Here is a 27,173-nt window from a genome sequence, read left to right on the forward strand (position 1 = left end):
AATGTCCACAAACCCATGGAGTGGGGAACATTGCCATGTTTATTTATTCATACCTGCCTCATTCCACAACAGATTGGGGCTCTGTATCTATCAGAACTGTGGATAATTGTGCTGTATGCATGGGGTGAGTGATTCCATTCTGCCAGAGATCTACTTAGATGCTATGGGGGGCGGGGGGGAACGTCTCTTCATTGCCTACAGTCCCGCCCTGAGCTTGGCAGAGTTGGCAAAACAGCTGCAGGCACACAAAGCCAACCCTCTCATGTGACCAACCTGGAAAGACAGAGGCCTCAGCACATGACACAGACCGGCACCACAGCCTGAGCTTGTGACCCACACTAGGCTGAATTGGACAAACGCGTGGGAAAGATTTGAAGAAGCCCCTCTGGACAGGCACAGCTGCCCTCTGTCACCTGTGCCACTTGGCATGCCTGCTGTGAGAGGGAACCGCTTGCCTGCTACCTGGCTTCCATCCAGATTCCAGAATCTTTACCAAGGGCCTCAGTGTGCTGGGGAGCTTCACAGGGAATCCCAGCACAGACAGCACTTCCTGAAAGTTTGTATGCTGAGGGCACGTAGGCAAATATAACCTGATGAGGGTTATTTGCTTCGTGTCAGTTTTATTGTGTTTCTAGCAAGAAAAGAGACACAGGGGAAGGCAAAACAAGATGAGGCTACAGCGGGGGTCCTCACCCTTAGGCTGGTTTTCTGGGGGAAGTAGCTTTTGAAGGGCTTATAGGAATGTCTTGTGCAGACATGAAAAATGGCCAAAGGGGGCAGACCATTATTTTTTGGATGAAATGATGAACGTATTGCTTACAAAAGGTTGGGTGAACAAACACACATATTCGATGCTTCCTTGGGCAATGGAAAGACTATGGGATTTGCAGTATCTTCTCGCCCTATTTTCATTTTGTGGCTGTGTTACTTTGGCTCACCTCAACTTTTATTATCTCTAAGCTGGCAATTATAAAGACTTCTGTATGTCTCAGAAGAAGACATGGGATGGGGATTAAATGACGTACATAGGTGCAAACACTTTGTAACCAGCAAGTGGTATTCACATGTGAATGGTTTTGCTTCACTATTTTATCTACTTAGCTTGGTGGCGGGGCAGAGCTAGGGGAAGTGGAGATTCAACATCAGGAAAAGATTGTACTTTAGTGGGGCACTGACAGATGGAAGAAAAAAGACAGGTATTTATGAAAGAGGAAAGAGCTTCAGGAAAGGCCAGGAAGGAAGCCAGGAGTACTAGGCAGTGGCCTTCATTTCTAATTGCTGGCTGAGGGGAGCAAAGAAAAGGATGGACGTAAGCTGGATCAGAATGTGGAAGGCCTAGAGAGCCCGGAGGTTTGGACGGGTGATGGAAGTAGAAAATGTCTGAATGACAGACTCTCGTCTAAGGTCTTGGAAAACACCTCAGGCCATAACATCCGGGGAAGGATGCATATGCAAGCCTGCTTCTACACCCTATGCCTGTCTGTGATCAGAGGGACACGATAGTATAAAGGGGCTGTGGTCTCAATGTCCTGGAGAGCAGTGTCCACAGCCACAGTGCCTTTCCTCCTTGCTGTAACGCATTACTCCAGAGGTTGCTTTCTCTTTGTCTGGAGTTTGTAAATGATCTGGTTTCCATCATTCCAGGCATAGAGCTGCTTATCTCTGGGGTTGTAATGGATCACGGAATGACTTCTCGGCCTCCTGGGGAAGAACAGTTTGGGCAGATCCTCCTCACCGATAGTGCCCAGCGGATCATAGACACAGGTGACACGATGGGGGCCATGGCCACCAGAACTATAGACCACATAGAGAACCCCACACAAAAGGAATGCGGCTTCGGCATCCTGGCTTCTGCATGGGGTGTCCCATGAGTGTTCCACTCCCAGTGTGCCAGGTTCAATTTTTGTGAGAACCAAATGGCCAGAGATGCCTGGCCCTGCGTGGATGGCCCAGAGCCCATGCTCATCCACAGCCAGGTCAATGTATGTTGACGGGGAGTGCTGATAGACCAGCGCTCGGCCTGCCCCTCCCGGGAGCAGCATTCGATCTTCCACAGTCCTCTTCTGCAGATTATATTTGATTATCTCATTGAGAGTCCCTTGGTTGTGAAAAAACAGAAAACCTTTGTGGATCACTTGGCCTGTTCCCTGCCAGGAATGCGTTAGGATGAGCTTCCGTGGGGCTGGCTTGGTGCTATCCTCCATGAATGCCCGCATGTTTGCAAATTCCCACAGAGTTTTGTTTCTGGATCCGATTAGGAAATAAACCTTTTGGGAACTGCTGGCAGCATCTTTCATCCAAGAGCCATGTGTATCCATAGTCTTCTTCACTATTTTCAGAGACTTTATGCCCATCAACATGTTGTCACAGCCTGGCAAAACAGGAGAAAAAGGAGAGAGACTTTGTAAACATGAGAGGTCTGCTTTTCTCACAGATTTCTTTTTTTTCCCTGCTTATTGTTGCATAGTCTACACACGATGTTACATTAGTTTCACATGTACAACATTATGATTCAACTTGTCTATATGTTATGCTTGCTTACAGCAAGTGTAGCCGCCATCTGTCACCATACAACCCTATGACAATACCATTGACTATATTCCCTGTGCTATCTATGCCTTTTATCCTCATGACATTAATTTCTTTCTTTTTTATTTTTTTTATTCTTTATTTATTTTGAGAGACAGACAGAGCATGAGTGGGGGAGGAACAGAAAGAGACACAGAATCCGAAGCAGGCTCCAGACTCTGAGCTGTCAGCACAGAGGCCGATGTGGGGCTTAAACTCACAAACCATGAGATCATGACCTGAGCCGAAGTCAGAAGCTTAATGGACTGAGCCACCCAGGCGCCCCATGATGCCTAGTCATTAATTTCTTAACTGGATGTGTGTACCTCCCACTCCCCTTCACCCATTTTGCCCTCTCCCCCCGCACCCCAAATACTAGTTTGTTCTCTGTATTTATGGGTCTGTTTCTGCTTTTTTTATTTTTAAGATTTCATATATAAATGAAATCATATGGTATTTGTTTTTCTCTGATTTATTTCACTTAGCATAATACCTTCTAGGTCCATCCATGTTGTCCCAAATGGCAATATTCCTTTCTTTCTTATGGCAGAATAATATTTCATTGTCTATATACCGTATCTTCTTTATCCACTTCTCTGTCGGTGGACACTTAAGTGCTTCTGTGTTTTGGCAATTGTAAATAATGATGCAGTAAACACAGGGATGCACATATCTTTTCAAATTTAGTGCACTTTGGTATTTTTGGGTAAAAACCCAGTAGTGGAATTACTGGATTATATGGTATCTCTATTTTGAGGAACCTCCCTACTGTTTTCCACAGTGGCTACAACAATTTACATTCCCACTAATAGCACACGAGGGTTCCTTTTGACTCCACATCCTTGTTATTTGTTTTTTATACTAGCCATTCTGACAGATGTAAGGTGGTAGCTCTTTGTGGGTTTGATTTACATTTCCCTGATGATTAGTGATGTTGAGCATCTTTTCATGTATCTGTTCTCACTGATTGCTTTCTTTTCCCCTTCAGTGTCTAGAATAAAGTTATCACACATAAATCAATCACAACTTATAGTATGGTTCAAAGAATCAAATAATTAAACGAATAAATGGGTCTCTGTTAAGGGAGTTGCTGTCGAATTATAAGAGTCAACATTTTATTCAAGTCAGGATATAAACAGCTATTTGCTGGGTCAGAGACCCTGTTCACTTTCTTGGGGTTGACACAGTGAGAATCACTTAGGTGTGAAGCCACCTAGTTCAATTCCATTTGCAAAGATCTTACTGGGTATCTACTGTGTACTTAGCTTACAAGTCTCCCAGAACCATGTTAACTAAGTATTGAGAATAAAAAATATATATAATATCAATCTTAAACCTTGAAGAGATCACCTTTTAGTGAAGGATTCTGGCCCTTAATACTACTAGAACTTTATAAGAACTCTATTCATCCATCCACTTATTTATATGAATGCACGCATTTGGTCAGTCAGCAGACAATGGATACCTCCAAAAGGCAAGGTACTGAGATAGGTGTTATGGGGTACAATAGGCTGAGGTACAGTGATAAATCAAGAATGGTTCTTGCTTAATTGGCACCTAACTACAATATGAAGTTTAAAGTGAATTTTTTCCAAAAGGACAGAGAATGGTGCTGTCATTTAAGGAAGGGGATAATGTGTATTTGAATTGACTCTTGAAGGATGCCATTCAGAGATGGTTGGGAATAACATTCTTTACAGTTAACAAAACCACATTTGGGAAAGTCCTTCAGGATCAGTGTTAGGAAAGTAGTGCAGGGTTTAAACCAGTATTGGGGCGCCTGGGTGGCGCAGTCGGTTAAGCGTCCGACTTCAGCCAGGTCATGATCTCGCGGTCCGTGAGTTTGAGCTCTGGGCTCTGGGCTGATGGCTCGGAGCCTGGAGCCTGATTCCGATTCTGTGTCTCCCTCTCTCTGCCCCTCCCCCGTTCATGCTCTGTCTCTCTCTGTCCCAAAAATAAACGTTGAAAAAAAAATTAAAAAAAAAAAAATAAACCAGTATAAACTACATACTTGCTCTTGCCCCAAACTAGATGCATAAAACAAAATCAATTGAAACCAGCTCTGTGCCTGGAACACTGAGGGTGGGGCTAAAGAATATAGATTTTATTGTATAGGCAGATGAAGAGCTACTGAAGTTTTTGAACAAGAGTGAATCCTGGTCAAGATTAATTAAGCTGGCAACTGTGTGTATGATGGATACATGGGAGGGAAACCAAAATCAGGGAAACCAATTAGGAGAGTATTTCTATAATCCAAACAGGATCATAAGGGTCTAAAATAGGTGGAGGAAGATGAAGTTTTAAAAAAAAGGTGGGGTTACATTTTTCTAGCTTTTCTACTTTCCTTCGTGCAAAAACCCTCCCTTCTTGGGGTGCCTGGGTGACTCAGTCGGTTAAGCGTTGGACTCTTGATTTCGACTCAGGTCATGATCTTACAGTTTCTGGGATCAAGTGCAGAACCTGCTTGGTATCCTCTCTCTCCCACTCTCGGCAACAACCCCCACCCCCGCAATAAATAAATAAACTTAAAAAAAAAAAAACCTTCCTTCTTTGTATCTCATGCTATCAACTCCTTCTAGTCTAAATCACTGAGAGCTCTCCAGGACACTACCCATATGCATTAGGAACCTGAGCACTTCCAACCTCTTCAGCTCCACAGCACCTTGCTTTCAACCTACTTTAGCAACCCCTCCATGTCCATACTCTGGATCCCCACCCCCCCACCCCCCATCCCCTGGAACTGTTCCCTATGAGAAATGTAAAATTCTACTATCCTACCCTCTGCAACAACACTTTGCCTTTCCATTTCTCACCTCTTTGCTCTTACCCCCTTTGCTCTTCCATTTCCCTGGGCCCTGGAGTCCCTTGACCTCTGCTTTCTCCCAGGCTGTCAGCCTCCTTTTCTATCCAACCTGGACCACTGTAATACCTCTCTCACTAGCATGCTTACCCCCCTAGTTATTCCACAATATGCACTCTACAAAAATCCGTGGCCCTGAGTGAATCCAAACCTCTGGCTGTGTCCCAGAGAGTTGTGTGTGGTGGAGAAGATCTCCCAAAGGTGCCCCTGCACATACAGCATCTCCATCCTCAGCTGGGCCCTAAGTACAGACTGCTCTTTCCATGGTTAGTCCCCTATCTTCCACATAGCAGGTATCTTAAATCCCACCCCCATATACTCACACTCTACCCCATCAGTCTCTTCACCAACAGCAGATTGATTCCTTTGCAAAAATAAATACCACCGGACATGAAGTGCCTCCACCTCTGTCCCTCACTTATAAACTTCTCTTAAGTTGTTCCTACCCTTGCTATGCTCCCACACATCTTAGAAGAGGCCACATCATTCCTCCTGTGCAAGACTAATTCTTTCACTTGTGCTCTGATCTCACTCTTTCCTGGCTTCTTCTTGATTCCCTCAATGAATTGCCTCCTTTCTGTTATCTTTAATTTCTCCTTCATGGCTAGTTCCTTAGCTTGTAAACACTTTGCCTATATTAAAAAACAATTCTCCCTCAATTAGGCACCATTTTCTAGTTACTTCACTCTTTCTGTCATTTTACATAGTTTCTGTTCCAGAACAGTTTGTTCTCTGGATCTACTTCTTCACCTCCCATCTTTCACTTCAAAATAACTCTGCAGAAATCACCCTCCATAATGTCACTGGGGACCTCCAAACCGAAAACTCAGACCTTTACGTTCATATCTTACTTGATCTTCCCATAGAATGATGGTATTGATTAATTCCTTCTTCTTGAAGATTTCTTTGCCCTTGATCTTTGTGTCACTACAGTCTCTGTGTGTGCCTCCTACTTGCTTCTCTGCTTATGGCAGTGACAGTATCTGTGTTCACTAAATGCCATTTCATTTTCCTCTTCCCTACTTCTATATTCTCAGCTTTCTTTGTAGTTAGGCTGCATCCACTGAGCCGTGTTCTGTCCAAAGAGATGTGGACAGAAGTGGTGTGAGCCATTTCGACCTGGCCCTTAAATATGCTATCTTCCAGATGACCTTCATGTTTTGGAATTCTCATGGTGTCCAAGCTAAAGAGGGATATGGGCCAAGATGAAATTAGTTCCACTGGTCATTTCAGGACCCATTAGGACTGAGTCATCAGCTCTAATGATGAACTTGTTGGGACTGCACCATTAGACAGTCTACAGAGTTACAGAGATAGAGAGTGGTGGCTTACTGGAAGCATGAGGAATCCTGCAGGTATCCCTCAAACCCTGCTGAGGTCTGTATCATGGGTGGGACAGGAGCTGTATGGGCCTCTCTCCTTGACTCCTGGAGCATTTTGTAGTGGAATTACAGGTGTATAACAATCTTTCTGGGACAACTGAGCTCTCTGGGGGTTTCCCTCAAGTCTTTGCAAAGGCTTTGGTATAAGAAGCTGGATGGACTCATGGGTTGTCATTTTCTTCTTAATAAATGTTTGGGTTCTTCAGGACAACTGGGGACTATCTAGAGTCAGAGGACAGAAACAGGGTGAAGGAAGAGAAACTAGACATGAAGAAGAGAGGTGCATACCCAGAGAAGTCCCAGAGGTTCTGAGGTAAGCAAGCATTTCAGCAAACTGCTTGTTCTGCCAGCTGTTTGGCCAGCCATCTTACCACAGTTCCTTAATCAATTCACCATCCACTATTATTATACCTTCTCTTCCCTCCTCAAGCCTTCATCATACCCTCCTTACTTTCATATGAAGATCTTGCCTCTTATTTCACTTTCTAATGTGCCCCATTTCTCTCTTGCACTTTATAATAAAACTCCTCAAAGGAGGAATTTCCTCACCTCCAATTATGCCCTAAGCCATTCTAATCAGACTTCAGGCTCTCACTGATCTAAACTTCCCTGCCTATGCCACAGAATCAGTTCTTCTCAAGGTCACCAACAACCTCCATGTTGCCAAATCCAAGGGTCAATTCTCAGTTTTCATCTTAACCAACTTCTCAGCAAAATTTGATTACTTGATTGCTACCTCCCCTTGAAACTCTTTTGTGTGGATTCTGGAACACCCTTCCTCTTGTTTGTCTTCCCATCTTTCTGGATTTTTTTTTTTTTTTTTTTGCATCCATTGTTGGTTTCTTTTCCTCTCCCACCCATAAGTGCTTTGTCCTCACACCCCTTCTGTCTATAACAACTTTCTGAACCACCTCATTCTATCTCATGGCTCTGCATACCATTTCAATTCTAATTAATGATAAATTCTGAAGTTGTCTCTGGAATGACATCCTATCAGGATGTCTACTAAGTCCCAAACCCACTTATCCAACTGCCTGCTCAGTAGCCCTACTTGGATATCTTCAAACTTAACCTGTTCAACATAGAACCCTTGCTTTTATATCCCAAACTCTTTTTCTCCCTACTCTTCCCATTTTAAGCAAAAACCATCAACAAAGTTTCTTATCTATAAGTAATTTTTTTTTCCGAAGGGGAGAAGGGGCAGAGGGAGAAGGAGAGAAAATCCTAAGAGGATTCTTGTGCCCAGCATGGAGAATCCTCCACGTTTGGCTCCGAGCCTGATGTGAGGCTCCATCTCACAATTGTGAGATCATGACCTGAGCTGATATCAAGAGTTGGGGGACTCCTGATGGCTCAGTTGGTTAAGTGGCCAATTTCAGCTCAGGTCATGATCTCACGGTCTGTGGGTTTGAGCCCCGCATCAGGTTCTGTGCTGACAGCTCAGAGCCTGGAGTCTGCTTTGAATTCTGTGTCTCCCTCTTTCTCTCTCTCTCTGCCCTTCCCCAGCTCATGGCCTGTCTGTCTGTCTGTCTCTCTCTCTCTCTCTCAAAAATGGGTAAACATTAAAAAAATTTTTTTTTTGTTAACAAAATTTTTTTTAAAAAGTCATAAGCTTAACCAAGCCACTGAGCCACCCAGACTTCCCTAGAAGTCATTCTTAACTCCTTTCTCTCCATCTTCCCACCACCACCAAGTTCTGATAGTAAAACTAATCTTTAAATTATGTTATACTTAAATTAAAATGCTCAAGGGGCACCTGGGTGGCTCAGTCAGTTGAGCCTCTGACTCCAGCTCAGGTCATAATCTCATGGTTTGTGAGTTCGAGCCCCACATTAGACGCTGTGCTGACAGCTCTGACCCTGGAGCCTGCTTCAGATTCGGTGCCTCCCTCTCTCTCTGCCCCTCCCCTGCTCACGCGCTCTCTCTCTCTCTCTCTCTCTCTCTCTCTGTCTCTCTGTGTCTGTCTCAAAAATAAATATTAAAAACAATTTTTTTAATGCTCAAATATATTTCTTTCCTCCTCTTCCCACCATTCATCCCTGTACTCCCTGAATTCTTCCCTCTTGCCTAGACCACTACAGTGGTCTCTAATTTGTCTCTCTGATTTTACTCTGGCTTACCTATAATATGCTCTCCACAAAGCAGTAGAAGTAATCTTTTTAAAAACATAAATTATGTGGCTGACCTGCTAAACCCATTCTCCTATCATTCTTGGAATAAAATCCTAACCTCTTACTCTGTCCTAAAGTACCTACATGATATGGCAGCTGTATCCTCCACTCTCTGCCCCGGCTCACTGTGTTGTGATTACACTGGCTTTCTTGCTATTCCAGGAGCATGTCAAGTTTGTCTCTGCCTCATGGCTTTTGTACTTGTGATTCTTTCTGCCTTGGGTACTCTTTTCCTTGATCTTCCCACAGTCTGCTCCTCTCATCCTTCAAGTCTTTGTTTCAATATCATCTCCCTAAGGGGCTTCCTGTGACTACTGCATCTAAATTTAAAATGACCTACTACAACATCTTTCTTATTTCCTTGAGATCACTTGTCATATTCTGTAATTATGTCATCTGTTTTATTTATTAGCTTATTGACCTTCTCCCCCACTAGACTATAAGCTCCACAAAAGTAGGGCTTTTGTCTTCATGTTTACTTTTGTACCGCCACTGCCTAACTCAGTGCTTTGTGGGTTCAATAAATATCTATTGCATTAATGAGGGAAGTAGATTCATTCAAACAGATGTTTTTCTAGGGCCTACATAGTACTGTGCATCTGGAGTTCTGACCACAGGCCTGTCTTAAGTAAATAATAATTTGTAAAGTACTTTAAAGCTTTTAAGATACTTTCAAATCCATTATTTCATTTGAAAATCTGACACAAGGTTCTTATCAAGGAGCATATGGCAGGAGCGGGCGTGGGGAGCAACTCTAGCTGGGGAGAGCAGAGCCTCAGCAGGTCAGTCCTTTCCAAGGTCAGGTCATCAGTGGCTGCTCCCAGATGCCCAGAGGCCTTGCCTGGTCCCTACCGTGGCCAGGGACAGACTTTGGGACAAGCTATAGAAGTCTCTTAGCCATCAGTTGCCACACTATCCCCCTGTTGACATGCTTTGCCAGCCCGAGGGATTGTTTCCCCTTGCCTCTGGGTCCACTTCAGCCTGGTTACAGTCATCACCCCTCGTCTGTGAGGGATAGGTTCTAAGACCCCAGGGGATGCCTATATATCTATATCTGTATCTATATCTATATCTATATCTATCTATATCATCTATATCTATATACACATACTATGTTTTTCCCTATACATTATACATGGACACTTGTGATAAAGTTTAATTTATAAATTAGGCACTGTAGAGATTAACAACAATTATAATAGAACAATTATAACAATATACTGTAATAAATGTTATGTGAATGTGGTTCTCTCTCTCTCTCTCTCAAAAGTATCATACTGTACTGTACTCACACTTCTTAGGATGATGTGTGATGATAAAATGCCCATGTGATGAGATAAAGTGAGGTGAATGACATAGGCACTGGGACACAGCGTTTAGGCTACTACTGACCTTCTGACGTTCGTCAGAAGGAGGATCATCTGCTTCTGAAGTGCAGTTGACAGCAGTCACTGAAACTGTGGAAAGCAAAACTACAGATAAGGGGGGATTAATGTATAGGAAGCATTCCCCCTGGGGAAGGTAGAGAAGGCTGCTCCAGCTACTTTAAACCTTAGGCGCTGCAGGACTGCTAACAGAAGGCTCCTCACCAGGCTGAGCCTGGGAGGCGGGGCATGGGTGGGGCGGGGTGGGGGGGTGGGGGGCTGGTGTAGGGGCAGCTCCAGGCTGTGGCTGGAAGAGGGAGGAGGGGGCTGTTCTGTTTATCAGGGCCCCATCTCTGCCAGGTGAAGTGTACCTTTTCTCAGCTTCCCAAGCGGAGTCTGTCTCCTGCAGATGCTTTGCTCTTCTCACACTCTCTGGTGATCACAGAGGGTGAATGAATGAATGAATGGGGGTTTAAGTTTACAACTGTTCATAAATGTCTTTAATGGGGAAGATGAGGGGTCCATGGGCCACCAGAGAAGCTCAGAAACTGTTTCTGATTGGAGAACAAGCACAAAGCCTTGAGAAGTTAATAAATATGTACAAATACAAATAATGTGCTAGGTATGGTGATAACTTTATTTACATCAACTTGTCTAGTTCTTACAATAAGCCTAAGTGGTAAATATTTCAAACTCCATTTTCTAAAGGAAAAGAAAGGCTTGGATAAGTTACTTAGAAGGTCACATGGCTATAGGTCCTCCTAACTTAATGTGCACCAGGAGGCAGAGCTAACCAGGAACCCTCCAGCCAGCCCCAGGGCAGGCCCACCCCTACAGGAGGACAGTCAGCAGGCTTACAGCCCAGCTACAGAGGGGGACTATGGCTAAGAACAAGGCACATTCAATGTCTCATGAGTGAGAAAATGTTCATTTAATATACAGCAGAAACTAATTCAACCATTCTTCTTTCTCCTTCTATTCCTCCTTTCTCATGCAGAATCCTTAGAGAAATAGCAAAACAAGAAGAGTGTTGATAGATGGTTTTGATTAGGCAGAGACAGTTGTGAGAGTGCAGAAACACACAACTGCCCCTTGTGCTCCTCCGATCCTTCCTTTGTAGAGGGAACCCAGCACTGGGAGTCAGAGACCTGAATGCTCTGAACCCCATCTCTGGTTCTCCATGTGTCTCCCTGAAAGTCCTTTGGTCAATCCGCCCTTACCTATCCTAGCCTTAAAATGAGGAGTTCAGCCTGGAGTTTCTTCAGGGCAGATAGTCTATGATTTTTATAAATTCCTCTTCTTTTTGGAATTTGGAGAAACTATACTTATAGTGTTTGAGTAAAAGGGTAAGTTAGAAGTCCCTTCAGTGCTTTTCTTCAGAGAGAGGTAATTAGCAGGAGAAAAGAGTTGAGGAAGAAATAGATTTAAAAGCTTTGAGCTCAACAAAGATGCAAATTATTTAACAGAGACAATGACAATGAAGGATCCAACTGCAAATCAGAGAATGCAAATCTATGGTTTTCCCTCAAGCACAATTGGAGACAGGCAATTAGGACAGAGTGTGGCCCAAGGCCTCACAGTGATTTCATATACAAATAACACTCTTTGAATTTTTAAAATACTTTTTCCCTTATTTAATGGCAATACTCTCCAGACCCGGTGAGACTTGTTCCTCTATAGGGAGTGATGCAACTCCCCTGTGGTTATGTTTTAGAAACATGGTCTGGATGTTGGTGGAGAATGGACTGGGGGTAGGGGTGGGAAAGAGGGGGCACAGGGAAACAGGTAGAGAGTCTGTAGGTACAATCCAGATCAGAGATATCCAAATAATGATGGACATGGCAAAATGAGTAAGGGTTTGGGAAAACCTTAGGAAAATAGGGGTCAGGTCTTAGCAACTTGGTAGATGGAGGGAGCCCTCAAGGCTAGGGGCGATGGAATGCACAGGAGAGCAACAGAGAAGGGAACCCAGGTTTGCTTGGGGAAAACAGGGATGAATTCATTAAAAAAAAAAAAAGAGAGAGAGAGAGAGAGAACGCCAGGGGCACCTGGGTGGCTCAGTCGCTTGAGTGTCTGACTTTGGCTCAGGTTATGATCCTGCTTCTGGTGGGTTGAAGCCCTGCACTGGGCTCTGTGCTGACAGCTCAGAGCCTGGAGCCTGCTTCAGATTCTGCATGTCTCTCTCTCTCTCTCTCTCTCTCTCTCTCTCTGCTGCTCCCCCACTCGCATTCTGTCTCTCTCAAAAACAAATAAACATTTAAAAAAATAATAAAAAATAAAAAAAGAGAACTCCTATAAAACCATGAGTATTTTGACTGCTTCTTCAAATTCTGTGCTATGAAACTTGACTTTTTAAGCACCTGGATTGTATTCAGGTTAATAAACATTAGTCAATACCTATCGGGTGACAGTACAAGTTAGGCTCTAGGATGACAAAGATGGAAGCTCTCAAATGAGCAGTTAATTAGAAAAGCTTCGAGCCAGTCAGTACAATGAAATTGTCAGCATGGACTTAATTTCTTCTAGAAATTAGGGCTGTTTCATGCTTTCTGCTACAGAATAAGTTTCAGATATCTCTGCACGGCACTCAAGGTCCTTCATCTCACCTCCTCTTGGCACTTCCCCACCACACTGGGCTGGTCACCGGTCACCAACTTGCCATGACCTCTTACAAGTCTTAGACTTCACCCATATTTTTCCTTAGCTTTCCATATTTTACCTTCACTCACTTGGGATACATCTACTGGTCCTTCAAAACCAAATTCTCTGGCTCCTACAGGGCAATCTGTTGCTCCTCCTTGTGCGTCCTAAGCACTCTGTGCAGGTGCCTCCCAGAGCAGTTCTGGTGCAGAAGTGGATTTGCTTACTCACTCTGTTTCCTAGCAAGCACTTTACACAGGGGCTATGTCTTATTTGTTTTTATCCATAGCTCCTGGGACCCACTACATATATCCTGTCTATTTAATCTCTTACTGCTTACTGTCCACAAACTCAGGAATCAATTTGATTCAGAGAATGCAGTATTAGTCAGTGTCCAAACTTACTATCCCAACTCATGGTATGCCAGCTTAGAAATCAGATTTGAATGGCAAGAGATATGGGCAGACATGAGCAGGTGCTATTCACACTCTTGAGTGCCTGAGTAGATGGATGGCAGGAAAGAGGGAAGGCTGGCTTGTGGGAAATGGTACTTAGTGAGTGAGCCACAGTAGGATTTGGCTTTGCACGACTGTGAATCCAGGGCTTTAAAAGAGCCTGGCATACAGCATATGTTGGTTTTGGTGAGTCCTACAGAAGTCTGTAGTAAATCTATATTAGAGGTTTTTCTAGGTTCCCAGACTAACTTCAAACTATTCCATGGTACCCAGTGTCGTACCCTGACAGCCTCCCTTTATTGGTGATTAGCAGCAGCTTGTGAGAAAGAAAACAGACTTGATACATGGCTGGTAGCCTGCATGGCTCTGTTCTCCAGATCAAGTTGAGAACTTCACAGGAGCGGATGGAAGCCTGCAAGATGTGTGAATGCGAGTGTGAGTCTGGCCTGCTTCCACTGTGGGGTCCCTCTCGCTGGAATCCAACACAGCCAGACTCCTTCAGATGCTTCCTTTTGGAATTGGCCAGCTCTCATAACCTCCACACCTTAGCTGATTTTCTTCCATGGTATTTATTATCTTCTATCTGACATGCTTTAAATGTATCCATTAACATATTTATCGTTTGACTCTCCTCAATAGAATGTAAACCCCACAAGGGCAAGGCTTTGTCTAATCTGTTGTTTTTACTGTTGTATGTCTGTCCTAAAAGCCATCTGGCACACACTATAATTTTTCTATTTTAATTATGAATATAGTAAGTGTCAACAGATATAAATTACATCAAGAAAAATTCTTTGGGGTCCTGAATAACTTTTTAGAAGTGTAAAAGTTTCCTGAAACTGAAAGTTGGAGAATGCTGTCCTAGCGGGTCCAGGCTGGTCAACATGCATGGGAAGTGAGGCATTGAAGTGGGCAGTCTCTGAGGAATTTCCGATCAAACAGCTCCGTTTTGAACCAATTTTCTGACTGTTGCAACATTTAAGCATTCCAAGGTTATAATTATGAACATTTTTGTTTTTGTGTATTGTTCATTTCAAAAATGAGCTGGTTCTTGTGGGTTTTTCTTGCATAGTGTTTTTTTCTTTATTTTCTTCCTGTAACATTCTTACCAAACTAAAAAAGATGGAAATGTTCTTAGTTTCTAGGTGTGGTACTGCCATTCTCCCATTTGCTTGGTTGGAAAACAGAGTCATTTTGACATTGTACCACAGATTCTTCCTGTGAGATAAGTCTCACTTCATCCTGTTCTCATCCTTCCTGTCTCAAAGTCTAGGACTTGCTCTCCTGAACTGGAACTTTGCAGCAGCCTCAAAATCATCAGTCACACTAATGCGCAATTTACTGCTTCCATATAGAAATTGGCATACGTAAAAACTGATCTTGACTACTGCCTCTTTCCAGGAGCATCAGGACCTTTGGGCTTTTGCCTTATGAGATGTTGTTGGAGGTTCTAGTGGAAGTGTGGGCTCTAGAACTTGGAACTTGCTTTGGCCCAAAGAATTCAGTACAAGGGACCAGACCTTTAGTAGGCTTGTGCCTCCTTCCTCAGAGGTCTGCCTCTATCATGGGAACAAGCCCGCCCAGGTTCACTTCCTGAAAGATCAGGGACCATGTGGAGGAGACCCAAACCATCCCAGCTGAGGCCCTCTTCAACCAGCCATCCCCTGGGCAATGTGCCACTGAAGAACCCACCCAAGAGCAGCCAAGCCTGGCCCGGACCAACAGAACTGCCCTGCTGTCCTATAGACTCCTAAGAAATAATCAATGATTATTGTTTTAACACACTAAGTTATAAAGTGGTTTGTTTTGCAGCATTCTTGTGGCAACAGAGAATTGACATGGGTGGGGGTGGGGGGATGGAGAGCAGAAATGGAGGCTGAGATGAATCTAGTGTGTCTGGGGCAGGGGAACACGCTCCTAGCCAGAGCGTGGGAGGAAGATGGGGCTGCGTGAAACACTCAGCACCATAGTTTCGTCATCTAAAAAGAAGTCATAATTGTATCTCCCTGGCACGGGTGTGGTGGGTTTTGGGCAACATAACAGACAAAGGGCTGTTATAATCTTTGGCAATTAGTTGCCTCCACTCTCTAATAAACTATTCCCCAAGGTCAGAAAATATTGATTTCTACTCTGTTCCAGGCACTGTGATAGACTTGGAAAGCACAGTATGAATAATGTAGGGGTGCATGAACTATATTTTGTTTTCCGAATAGCACATCAGACACAGCATAGAGCATTGAGAGGATGCGAACAGGCAGTAGTGACATAAGATGAGGCTGAGAAACATTCAAAGTTCATGTGTTCAGCTGTTAGCATGTTATCTACCTTTTTACAATAAAGGTAAATACAGTAAATATAGTCTATATGATATTCATAGTTTTTATTTAATCAGAAGATGCCACTTTCATGGAGAATAACAAAAGAGTTAAAGCTAGGTTGGGGTCAGGTTGTAAAGGGCTTTCTTTTTTTTAATTTTTTTCAATGTTTATTTATTTTTGAGAGACAGAGAGAGAGATGGAGTGTGAGTAGGGGAGGGACAGAGAGAGAGGGAGACACAGAATCCAAAGCAGGCTCCAGGCTCTGAGCTGTCAGCACGGAGCCTGACGCGGGGCTCGAACCCATGAACCGTGAGATCATGACCTGAGCCAAAGTCAGACGTTTAACCAACTGAGCCACCCAGGAGCTCCAGAGGGCTTTCTTTATATTATGTTATGGGGTTTGCTTTAACCCATAGGTTGTGGTTACCATCAAAGTTGATAAAGAAATGATGCAGTAAATCTGGCAATATAACCCTGGTGGCAACATAGGACAGAGCCCTGGAATGGGGAGAGGCTGGCAGCAGGAAGCTTGGTCAGCAGGCTCCTGCAGTAATCAGGACCAGAGATGATGAGAGAAAAGTGCAGATGGAAAAAATAAATTTGAGGGATGTTCAGAAGGAAATATGTACTGGATAGGGTGACTGGTCAGATGAGGGCCAAAGAGATGCTTCTGAGATTTCTAGCACAGGAAAAGTGTGTGTGGAACTCTTCTGCTAACTCATGGGGGGACAGAGATGAGTGTTTTAATTTTAAATGTAAATGGGGGCACCTGGCTCAGTCAGTTGAGCGTCAGACTCTTGATTTCAGCTCAGGTCATGATCTGGCGGTTTGTGAGTTCGAGTCCTGCACCCAGCTCTGTGCTGACAGTGAGGAGCCTGCTTGAGATTGTCTCCCCCTCTCTCTGCCCCTTCCTGCTCCCCCCTCAAAAGTAAAAATAAGCAAATAAAAAATAAAAATTTAAAATCTAAAAATTTTAAACATAAAGTAAATGAAGGAAAGGCAAATAATTAAAAACCAAGGAAGTAGGGGAAAATTTTTGACCCTTCTTGGCCAGGGTTTAAAAGAATGATTTAAAGTAATCTGTTTGTGGGGCGCCTGGGTGGCTCAGTCGGTTGAGTGTCCAACTTTGGCTCAGGTCATGATCTCACGGTTCGTGGGTTTGAGCCCCGCATCGGACTCTGTGCTGACAGCTCAGAGCCTGGAGCCTGCTTCAGATTCTGTCTCCCTTTCTCTCTACCCCTCCCTGGCTCGCATTCTGTCTCTTTCTCTCAACAGTAAACATTTAAAAAAAAATTAAAGTAATCTGTGAGTAAGAATCGTCATCAAACAGTGACCAAGGGGAGGGACATGGTCTTCATATGTGTCCCACAACGAGATCACAAGAAGCTGGGCCTCCTGGGTGCAGGCACGGAGTCTCGGAACAGTGGGCTCCTACCTCGAGTGCTTCCGTGACAGGCTTGGAGATGGCCTGCCTGGTTCTCTCTTCTGTGTACACCCATCCTCCCCTACTGCCAGTCTGTTCCATGCACAGTGGCCAGAATGACCTTCCCCAACCTCTGTCTGAGCTCTGACACATCCCTGCTCACCACCCTTAAGCACAACAGCATGATGGGAGAGGTTAGAATGTGGAGGAGTCAGCCGCCTTGGTCTGAATCCCAGCTCTGGCATCAACTGGCTGTGAGACCTTGGGCAGATTGCTTATCCTCTCAGTGCCTTGATTTCCTCATGTACAAAACGGGGGATAACTATAATACATATACATAGGGGTGCCGTGAGAATTGGATGATATAACCCAGTAAGGTAAATTCTTAAAGATTATTCAGTTAATGAACACTCACTAAATATTAGCTACCATGAGTCACATTATTTTCATTTCTCATAGCTTGAAAGCGTCGATTGGCTTAGCATGAAGCCCCTGCCCAGTTCTCTCATCTGCTCTCCACAACTTCTTCCTCCACCTGAGGTCTGAATGCCAAGCGCCGTTAGGCCTCTGTGCTTCCGCAGGCTGTTCCATTTGCTTGAAGCAGCCTCTACTCTATTCTCCATTCAAATCGTTCTTTTCCATTATTAAAACTCGGCTTGAGGGTTACTTTCCAAATTCCACAGTCCCTCCCCGCCCATCTCCACAGCAACCCTGACCTTGCTAAATTACTCAATGCCTGCCCCTGTGCTTCTGGTGAGAGCAGTCATCACTCTGGCTGTTACCGCGGGTTTGTTTAGATGGCCTCCCCACTTGGCTGTAGCTTCCTGAGGACAAGGATGTTACCCTATTCAATGTCCCATCTCTGATGCCTGGCACCATGCCAACGGAGACCTGGAATTCACTAGACATTTGCTGAATGAGTGAGCAAATGAATGAGTTATAGAGAGAGTGAATGGGTGCTCACTCTACCTGGAGCCAAAAGCCATCAGCTGAAACAACTTTGGGACCGTCTATTAGTATCCATAGTGATGGGACTGGAGGTATCTTCTTAGATTGCAGGCCTTCCAGATGGATAGACAAAAGAAGTGCTGTGTATTTAGGCCCTTCTGGACCCAGCACAGTGACCTATGGAACCCTGCCGGAGACGGCCCAGGATAAACATTATATACATCTCTAGTGTTGCTGGCCCTATATTGCAGCAACTTCTGGGTAGAAATTTGTGTGTGCACACAAGTGTGTGCACACACACACTCTCTCTCTCTCTCTCTCTCTCTCTCTCTCTCCCTCTCTCTCTGTCCTGCACTTACACTTGTGTGTACACTCTCAATCCCCTCCTTTATAGTAAATACATTGCCACAAATTAGAGTTATACCTCTCTTAATGTTTTGTGCCCTGTGTCACAAACTAGTGGACCTTGGGAGTTGACTCACAGAGATGTTTTATTTGTCTGCCAGGGTTTTTTTTTTGTTTTTTTTTTTTGTTTGTTTGTTTTTGTTTTTAATGGCTTTGAATATAGGGCAGGCACATTTATAATACCTGAATGGATCCCACAGGCATTTAAATGTGCAGCAACAGATTTTCTTTTTGAAACATGATCTAACAAAAGATAGGAGTTATTTAATTCAGGAGAGAGAGGGTTACTTGAGGTCACCTACATGCGGCCTTGCAATAAAAGTTGCTGTGCTGAAACAGGAAATAAAATAAAATCCGCTATAATGGCTTGTTTTGACTGCCTTTAGAATTTTTCTTCACAAGCTATTTGCGAGTTAAAAAGAGGTTAATACTCTTATCCACACAAGAATGTAGCCTGCAGAATCTGCAAAAAACTGCTAGATAAATTCTCAATCTGGGTATCTGAGGCAATGTGCTTTGCCCTAAGTTGCCAAGTGCAATGCAAAATTTCTTTTTACTAATAACAGAGTGCCAAAGACTTCGAATGACTTTTAAATATAAGTTGGATTGTGTACAGCAACGTTCAGTCATTACATTCTAAATTCTGTGTGTGTACGTGTGTGTGTGTGTGTGTGTGTGTGTGTGTGTGAGAGAGAGAGAGAGAGAGAGAGAGAGAGAGAGAGAGATGGAGAGTGAAGGAGAGAGGAAGAGAGAAAGTGTGCATGTTGGAGTTAAGATTTAAGAATTTGACCTAACCCCAAAACATCCCTGGGATTGCTGCCCTCACGTGAACACCATTTGCGGATTGTCTCTAAATAAAGCCTAAAGACTTGAGAACAGCTCTATGGGAAATGGCTTCATTACAGAACAATTCTATCTTATTTATCATCCCCAGTATCTGACCCTTTCTGGTTGACTGAGAAATATTCCAGGAATAAATGCAAACCATTTTAGAATGATGTCAGAATTTTCTCGAAGTATCCTGAGACACAAGGTAGAATCTCCCAAGGAAGCTGCATCATTCTCTCCCTATGGGATTTCCAAAGAAACTCTCTCTCTCTTTTTTTTTTTAAGAGAGAGAAAGGGCGCAAGTGTGTGAGGGCAGAGAGAGAGAGAGAGGGAGGGAAGAGAGAGAGAATACCATGAGGGGCAGAGGGGCAGAGAGAGAGAGGGAGAAGTGGGGCTCACCCAATACGGGACTCGAACTCATAAACCATGATATCATGACCTGAGCCGAAGTCAAATGCTTAACAGACTGAGCCACCCAGGTGCCCCCTGAAGAAACTCTCTTTAGAAGACAGTGTATATGTATGAATGAAAGCCTGTGATGTGACAAACCCTCCCTGGCCTGTAATCCCAAGGTGTTTCCCCACACACAAGGGTGCTGACATGAATCTTAAGGATTTTAGTGGGAGCTCTGTAGCTGGCTCAGTCTCTTCTGGCCAAGGTTAGAAGACAGGAAGATCAGAGCCTTGTAGGAAGAAAGTCGATACATGTAATTAGTGACACCAGCTAGGCCTAGTGGACTAGAGCACCAGGTAGGCAGAGTTCTAAGATGGCCCCCAAGATTCCTTCCCCTGGTGGACGTACCCTACGTAATCCCCTCCCCTTGGCTGTGTGTGACATCTGTAAATATGACGGGATAGCACCCATGATTTGGTTACATAACAAGACAAAGGTGGAGGGATTTTGCAGATATAATTAAGGTCCCAAGTCAGTTGATTCTGAGCTAACCCAAAAGAAGGTTATTATGGGTAGGCCTGGCTTATATCACATACAAATTCTTAAGAGGGACTAGGCTGAAGAGAAACACTCTCCTTCTGTCCTTGAAGAAGCAACAATGACATTGTGAACTGCTGATGTCAATGGGCAACACAAGCCGAGGCTTTCTTAGAGCCGTAAGAAAGCAAATTCTGTCAAAAACTTCAGTAAGCTTGGAAGAGGACCCTGAGCTCTGGGTGAGAATGTAGCCCAGCTAATACCTTGACCGTACCCTCCCAAGGCCTTGAACAAAGGGAGGTGAAACTGTGCCTAGACTCCTGATCCACAGATTCTCTGAGATAATAAATGTACCTTGTTTTAAGCTGCTAAATCTGCAGCAATTTGTTACTCAGCATTAGAAAACTAAGATAGATATAGTTATTAACAGAAATGGCAAAAAAAGAGGGGCACCTGGGTGGCTCAGTTGGTTAAGCATCTGAATTCTGCTCAGGTTATGATCTCGCAGTTCATTGAATTTGAGTTCCGCATGGGGCCCTATGCTGACAGCTCAGAGCCTGGAGCCTGCTTCGGATTCTGTCTCCCTCTCTCTCTGCCCCCTCCCACCTCGCACTGTCTCTGTCTCTCTCAAAAATAAATAAATGTTAAAAAAATTTTTTTTAAACAAAAAAGAAATGGCAAAAAAAGGAAAAGTGGGGGATGGGCACAGAATACAAAACACAGAAAAGTCTATTCTTGAGCGGAGAAACTCTGAAAATAATACGTCAATACTAATCACACAACTGTGGTTGTTTACAGGTTGGTCTTCCCCTAAACTAAGCTCTGAGGGGACTCTGCCATCAGTATCTCCTCTATGGACAATTTTTACAGCCTCCTCCACGGGCCATGCTGATCTAGACTCTGTGAATACAGACAGGAAGATGTCTGTATGTTTATGGTCTGGTTGAGGAATAAATACACACACATATGTGTGGTTGAAAGTATTAATGCTCCCTTGGAGGATTTAATGAGCTGCACCAGGAGCACCAGAGGTCAATCTGCCTGGCAGAAGGGATTCACAGAGAATTCACAGCATTTTTGAGTCAAAAAGGGGGAATAAGAAAAACTATATATATAATATATATATTATAATATATAATACATATTTAATTGCAACTGCATGTGGGTAAAGTGTGAGAGAAGAAGCAGCCAGAAATGAACTTGAGTCATTTCGTAAAGGGCCTTTCTTATATAAAAGGCCAAGAGATTTGAATGGAAATTTTGGTGTTGATAGTTCCACACAGAGGAGTAATGTGATTAATTTTGTATTGTGGGGAGGTCTGTGTGACAGCAGATAGGAGGCAAGACCGGAGGCAAGAGGAGCAGTAAGAAAGGAAGCTCAGAGGATAGACATGTTCTGCTCACGCCTTTATCCCTACTGTGTAGCACAGGGCCCGTCCAGGGGTAGGGGTCAAAAGTGTGGAATATTAAACCAATGAATCATCAGTCAAGGGCCCCAGAGGGAACAGGCATGGAAGAAGCAATCTCTGAAAAGTTGAAAGTTTTCACTTACCATGGAAGAGGGAATATTTCAGGCCTCCAGTGTCTGAGGGATGAGGCAGATGATAAGGGTTCAAAGAGCAGCAAGTTCAGAATCAGGACCTCTGCTGGGCTCTAGCTGGAGAAGAAAGGGGCAACCCCAAGGACTGAGGGGCTTAGCCAGTCCAGGGACCAGGAGCAGCTCAGGGATCTAATCTAGCACCACCGTTCAGGATTGGGGTCCTGCCTGACCCCTGGCAGGAAAGCTCAGGCACCTTAATAATACCCAATCCTCCTCATCAGCTTTTTAGGCAGTCTCTGTTCATCCTCTCCTAGATCATCCTTACCCTTTCCCTCCTTCTCTCACCCCATGTTTATCCCCAGTTGCTCCCTCTCAGAGGATGATTCATCTCAAGATAATGTCAAGGCCAAAAAGGATCAATTACTCATTCAACCAACTTGATCGACTGCTTCATATTATAGATAGGCACCCTTCTCTCTGCCTTCTGTTCTCCTTTCCATCAAAACCTAATAACTCCTCTGTCCATACTGACAGTCTCTCCAACAATCCATTCATTTGTTCACTTAGTTATTCACTGACAAATATGTGTTGAACACAGACACTGTTCTAGGCACTGGGGCACAGCATTGTGAAGGATCATGTAGAGCTAACATTCTAGATGCAGAGGCAGAAAATAAGCAGTGAGCAAATAAATGAACTAGAAGATTTCAGAGTTTTCTGAAAAAACAAATAGTAGAGTAATAGTGCTCCAAAATTCCTCCTGGGTTTCTTATCTCAACGTATTTGAGACCAGCCACCCAAAACCTAAGTCAAAGATCCAGAAAGTGCCCTGGACTCATCATTTTCAGTCATTTTTCACCTTTAATTATGAGTCACCAAGCCATGTGGATTCCAACTCTCAATGGCTCTCAAATCCATCCGCCCTTCTCTATCTCAATGACACCTAATGCAGACACCATCACTTGTTGCCCCAATTGCTACAGTAGTCCCCCACTGGTCTCCTTTCTCTAGTCTTGCCCTCTTCCTTCATGTCATGTCCCTGATGAACATTGTTTAGTGGTTCTCTATCATTTTTCCAAATCAAGTTCAAATGCCTGAGCTTCACATGCAAGGTCTTTCATTGAACCCTACAATCTTGTTTCTTGTTTTGCAAATGCATCTGCCCCATTGAGCTTCCCCTCGGCCATATCTGCAGACCTACATGCCAAAGTGTTCTATACTCTCATGCCTTCAGTATATTGTGCCCTCACCTCATGCACCCTTTGCTCATTTTTCTCTAATACTTTGTTTAAAACTCAGATCAAGGGGCACCTGGGTGGCTCAGTCGGTTAAGTGGCCAACTTTGGCTCAGGTCATGATCTTGCGCTTTGTGAGTTTAGGCCCCAGGTTGGGCTCTGTGCTGACAGTTCAGAGCCTGGAGCCTACTTAGGATTCTGTGTCTCCTTCTCTCTCTGTCCCTCCCCTGCTTGTGATCTGTTTCTCTCTGTCTCTTAAAAATAAATAAACATTTAAAAAAAATTAAAAAAAAAACTCAGATCAAGCGTCACATCATTTAGGAAGACCCATCTTATGATGACCCATGGAGTTCTTATCAGGATTACACTGAGAAGATATATGAAACCTTTAGCACAATGATGACACTCATCTTTTATCTTATTTCTCTGATGGAATTTCTCACATTTGGGACAGACACAATTAACATATAAATAAAGTTTTCCTATTTGCAGTGAAACCATATCAGAATACAGACTCTGAGCTGGGTGACTTGTCTCCCTCATTGTTTTAATAAAATGGACTCATGCACAGGAAATTTTCTTTCTCGCTTATGTTTTTCTTGCTTGATACTCGTTATTATAATTTGAGCTCCCAACCATTATTCTTAATGGCCTGGAAGGGATTTGAACAGGATCCCAAGATGGAAGACAAATCCCCTAGATATCACCATCCTGACAACACAGTAATGATTCACTGTAGTACTCAGTCCTGAGGGTTGACCAATGCCATTTACAATTTCAGACTATCTCTTGGCACATTAGCAGCCGCTGCCTACTCTCAAGGCACTGGGGGAATCTGCCAACCTTCTACCCTCCCTGGAAGGATCTGGTACCACACACCTCTTCCAAACCAAGGTCTATCTGGAGATGTGCTTCCCTAGCTGACCTCTGACACTGAAGCCCTGACCTTCTATGGGGGCTTTAAGAACTCTCTGTGAAAGGAAAAGCTGCTTTCCGAGAAGGACTTTTTCCTTCAGACACCTGTTCCCTGGTAAGGTTTCCCTCCCAGAGCCTGCCCCCAAAACTGTACATCTGGTTCTTACTCTCATACCTGGCCAGACCCCTATCTGTGCCGAGTCTGTGTCTCTGAATGTGAGTCCCTACAAGGGCTGTAAAAGACATGGTTCTCTTACTTGCATTCAGCAGAGTCCGGATCTTTTTCTCTTCTTCGGCCTCTTGGATGAGCTTTTCTGCCAGGGTCTTGTCCTCTGATTCCAGGCATATGTCAGCTTCCCGCAGGTACTCCAGGTAGTCTATCTCGCGCTGGGCACGTTCGACTCTCAGGGCCAGGTTAGCCACTGCACTCCTATACTCACTGGTGGAGGTCTGACATCTTCCCAGCATTACGGATAGGTTTTTCGAGAACTCTTGGAAGTCGTGAATGTATGCCCTCGTTGCTTGGGTACATTTTTCCAGTCCTTGCTTCAGTCAGAAAATAAATTCTCAAATTATTGCTAGTTACTTAAATTGGTCAAGGATACAAATAGCTATCATTCGCAGAAAAATATTTTTAAAATACAAATAATCAGGGGTGTCTGGGTGGCTCAGTCAGTTAAGCGTCCAACCTCGGCTCAGGTCATGAGCTCGCAGTTTGTGAGTTCAAGCCCCGTGTCGGGCTCTGTGCTGACAGCTCAGAGCCTGGAGCCTGCTTTGGATTCTGTCTCCCTCTCTCTCTGCCCCTCCCATGCTCATGCTCTGTCTCTCTCTGTCTCTCAATAATAAATAAATGTTAAAAAATTTTTTAAAAATCCCTCAGGGTGAGAACTGTATTACTTTGTAAGTGTCCACATTGGTCAACAGTGACTGCCACCTGGGATTTGACTTCCCCTCCAAGTCTTGACCAGGTTGGGAAGATCTATAGGAACCATATCCCCATCTTTTAAAAAATCCACATTCATAGCAATCAAAGTGTCTGCACTTTATACCCTTTTCTGCAGAAAAACTTTTCAGGTATTGAGGGAAACCTGCAGGAATCCCAGGGCAAGCTAGTGCTAAATGCAGGGGGCCCAGGGTTGAGCCTAATTCTGGCACTTTCAAGGAGGTACCCTGGGGAGGAGCTGTCTGAGGAAAGAGCAAGTAAGGCAGGCAGCAAGAGGCCATGGCCTGGGACCATCTTGTTCCCTGCCCCCAGCCTCAGCTGGTTGGTTGGACATTAGGAAATGCGTTCAGCCTGCTCTTTGGAATTATTTTACTTAACCAGATCATCAACTAATTTGGACTTTAAAAATATTCAAGAAGATATAGAAAATAAATATTGGAAACAAGAGTGTCTTTGGGAAAAAAAGTGTCTTTGGAAAAAGGTAAAGAATTTATCAAAATTTAACTTGTACAAAAGCAAGGCAATTGAGTATGAAATAATGGTAACGCCAGGGGTATCCCAAAGGCTAGGGCACAGGGTTACATTTGTCGCTGGGAGCCTGTCTGTGCTGCAAAAATGGTGGGTTTTACAAATTTTAGTGAAGTGGCAGCTGCAACCCATGGGGAAGGGGACCCCCAACACTTTCTCTCTAACATTGCTGTAATCTACTCATTTCTTTTCTTTTCTTTTGAGAGAGAGAGAGAGGCAGAGCATGAGTGGGGGAGGGGCAGAGAGTGAGAGGGAGACACAGTATCCGAAGCAGGCTCCAGGCTCTGAGCTGTCAGCACAGAGACCAATGTGGGGCTCGAACTCATAAACCATGAGATCATGACCTGAGCCAAAGTCAGCGCTCAACAGACTGAGCCATCCAGACACCCCTGAAATCTACTCATTTCTAAACCCAAGTGCAGTTTGGCAAAGGAGCTAAGATGCAGCCTCTTGATATAATACCATAACTTTTTACAGTGGCCTAATATTTTATCATAAAAAAACGAAAGGAAAACTAACATCTACTATCGTCCTGATATAGTAAAATACGAATAAAAAGTGACCAAAATTTTTAAATTATTTTTTGTTTTTAATGTTTATTTATTTTTGAGAGAGAGACAGAGCATGAGCTGGCAGCATGAGCTGTCAGCACAGAGCCTGATGCAGGGCTTGAACTCATGAACTGTGAGATCATGACCTGAGCTGAAGACTGACACTTAACCGACTGAGTCACCCAGGCACCCCAGAAGTGACCAGAATTTTTAATTTTCATATTTAAATAATGGAACTATTGAATAATAACAACACTTTGTAACATTTACCACCATGCCAGGCAATGTTCAGAATAGCCATAGGAGATAAATTCTATTATCATCCCCACTTTACAGATGAGAAAACTGTCAGATCAGACCACAAAGTGAAGCCTGCTCAAAGTTTGGGAGTGGTGCAACCTGGGCTCTGGAGCCAGCTCTCTGAACCACTAGATGATAAAAAATCTCAAGTGTAATGTTGGCAATGTATTTATGATATATGTGGGGAAAGTGCATCCCAGTAGAGAGGGAAACAGGGGTAAGATAACGTGACTTCCGGGAGGCATGTTCCCCGGATTAGGTGCACAGATGCCACCTACCTCCAAGACTTGAAAGCGCTGGTAGATGTAGTGCACCATGGCCGGGTCCTGGGCACACTGTGGAGGGAGCAGGAGAGCCGCAAGGAACAGAACCAGGAAAGCAGATGCTTGCTGAAGGGCCATCATTGTCCTGCGAATCACCCAAGGGTGGAATCTCCTGTGCTGTGCTTCTCCAAGAAAACTCAAGGGTCCAGGTAGCAGTCTCCCACTTTCTAGCCACTGCTGTGAAAATCCTCCACAAACAGCCAGAGAGCAAAGGCTGCTTGTTATTCCACCAGATGCGTGATCTCACTTTGCAAGCCAGTGATCAAGTCCAGCTGTTGGCAAGCCGGTCCCTGGAGGCCTTGCAGGTCGATGTGGGGTAGAGAGTTCCTTGGGTCCATCTGTTATTATCACCCTTCACACACACTGATCCTCTCCAGGCTAGTGGCTGCACCCTCTTGCAGGCCTGGGTGAGTGTGCACTGGGGTGGGGGTAAGGGTGGGGAGGGCAGCCCTCCTCCTCTCCTTGGCTCCTTGCATTTTACTTCTGCTTTCCTCCTCCCTAGCGGATTCTGCAGTCCAATCACAGGCCTGACCCAACACAAACCAA

General features: G+C 44.1%; 1 protein-coding gene across 1 annotated transcript; it reads right to left on the bottom strand.

Moving 5' to 3' along the window:
• Positions 1-21: 21 nt before the first annotated feature.
• Positions 22-27,169, bottom strand: OLFML1 (olfactomedin like 1). The gene is made up of 3 exons (XM_025929105.2): positions 26,583-27,169; positions 24,240-24,528; positions 22-2,371 (listed from the first exon to the last, which is right to left on the bottom strand). The coding sequence occupies exons 1-3, from the start codon at positions 26,706-26,708 to the stop codon at positions 1,581-1,583; spliced, it is 1,206 nt and encodes a 401-aa protein (XP_025784890.1). The 5' UTR covers positions 26,709-27,169; the 3' UTR covers positions 22-1,580.
• Between the last annotated feature and the right edge of the window lie 4 nt (positions 27,170-27,173).

The sequence above is a fragment of the Puma concolor genome, chromosome D1, assembly GCF_028749965.1.
Source record: "Puma concolor isolate L17-30 chromosome D1, mPumCon1.1.hap2, whole genome shotgun sequence".
In the NCBI taxonomy this organism is placed as follows: domain Eukaryota; kingdom Metazoa; phylum Chordata; class Mammalia; order Carnivora; family Felidae; genus Puma; species Puma concolor.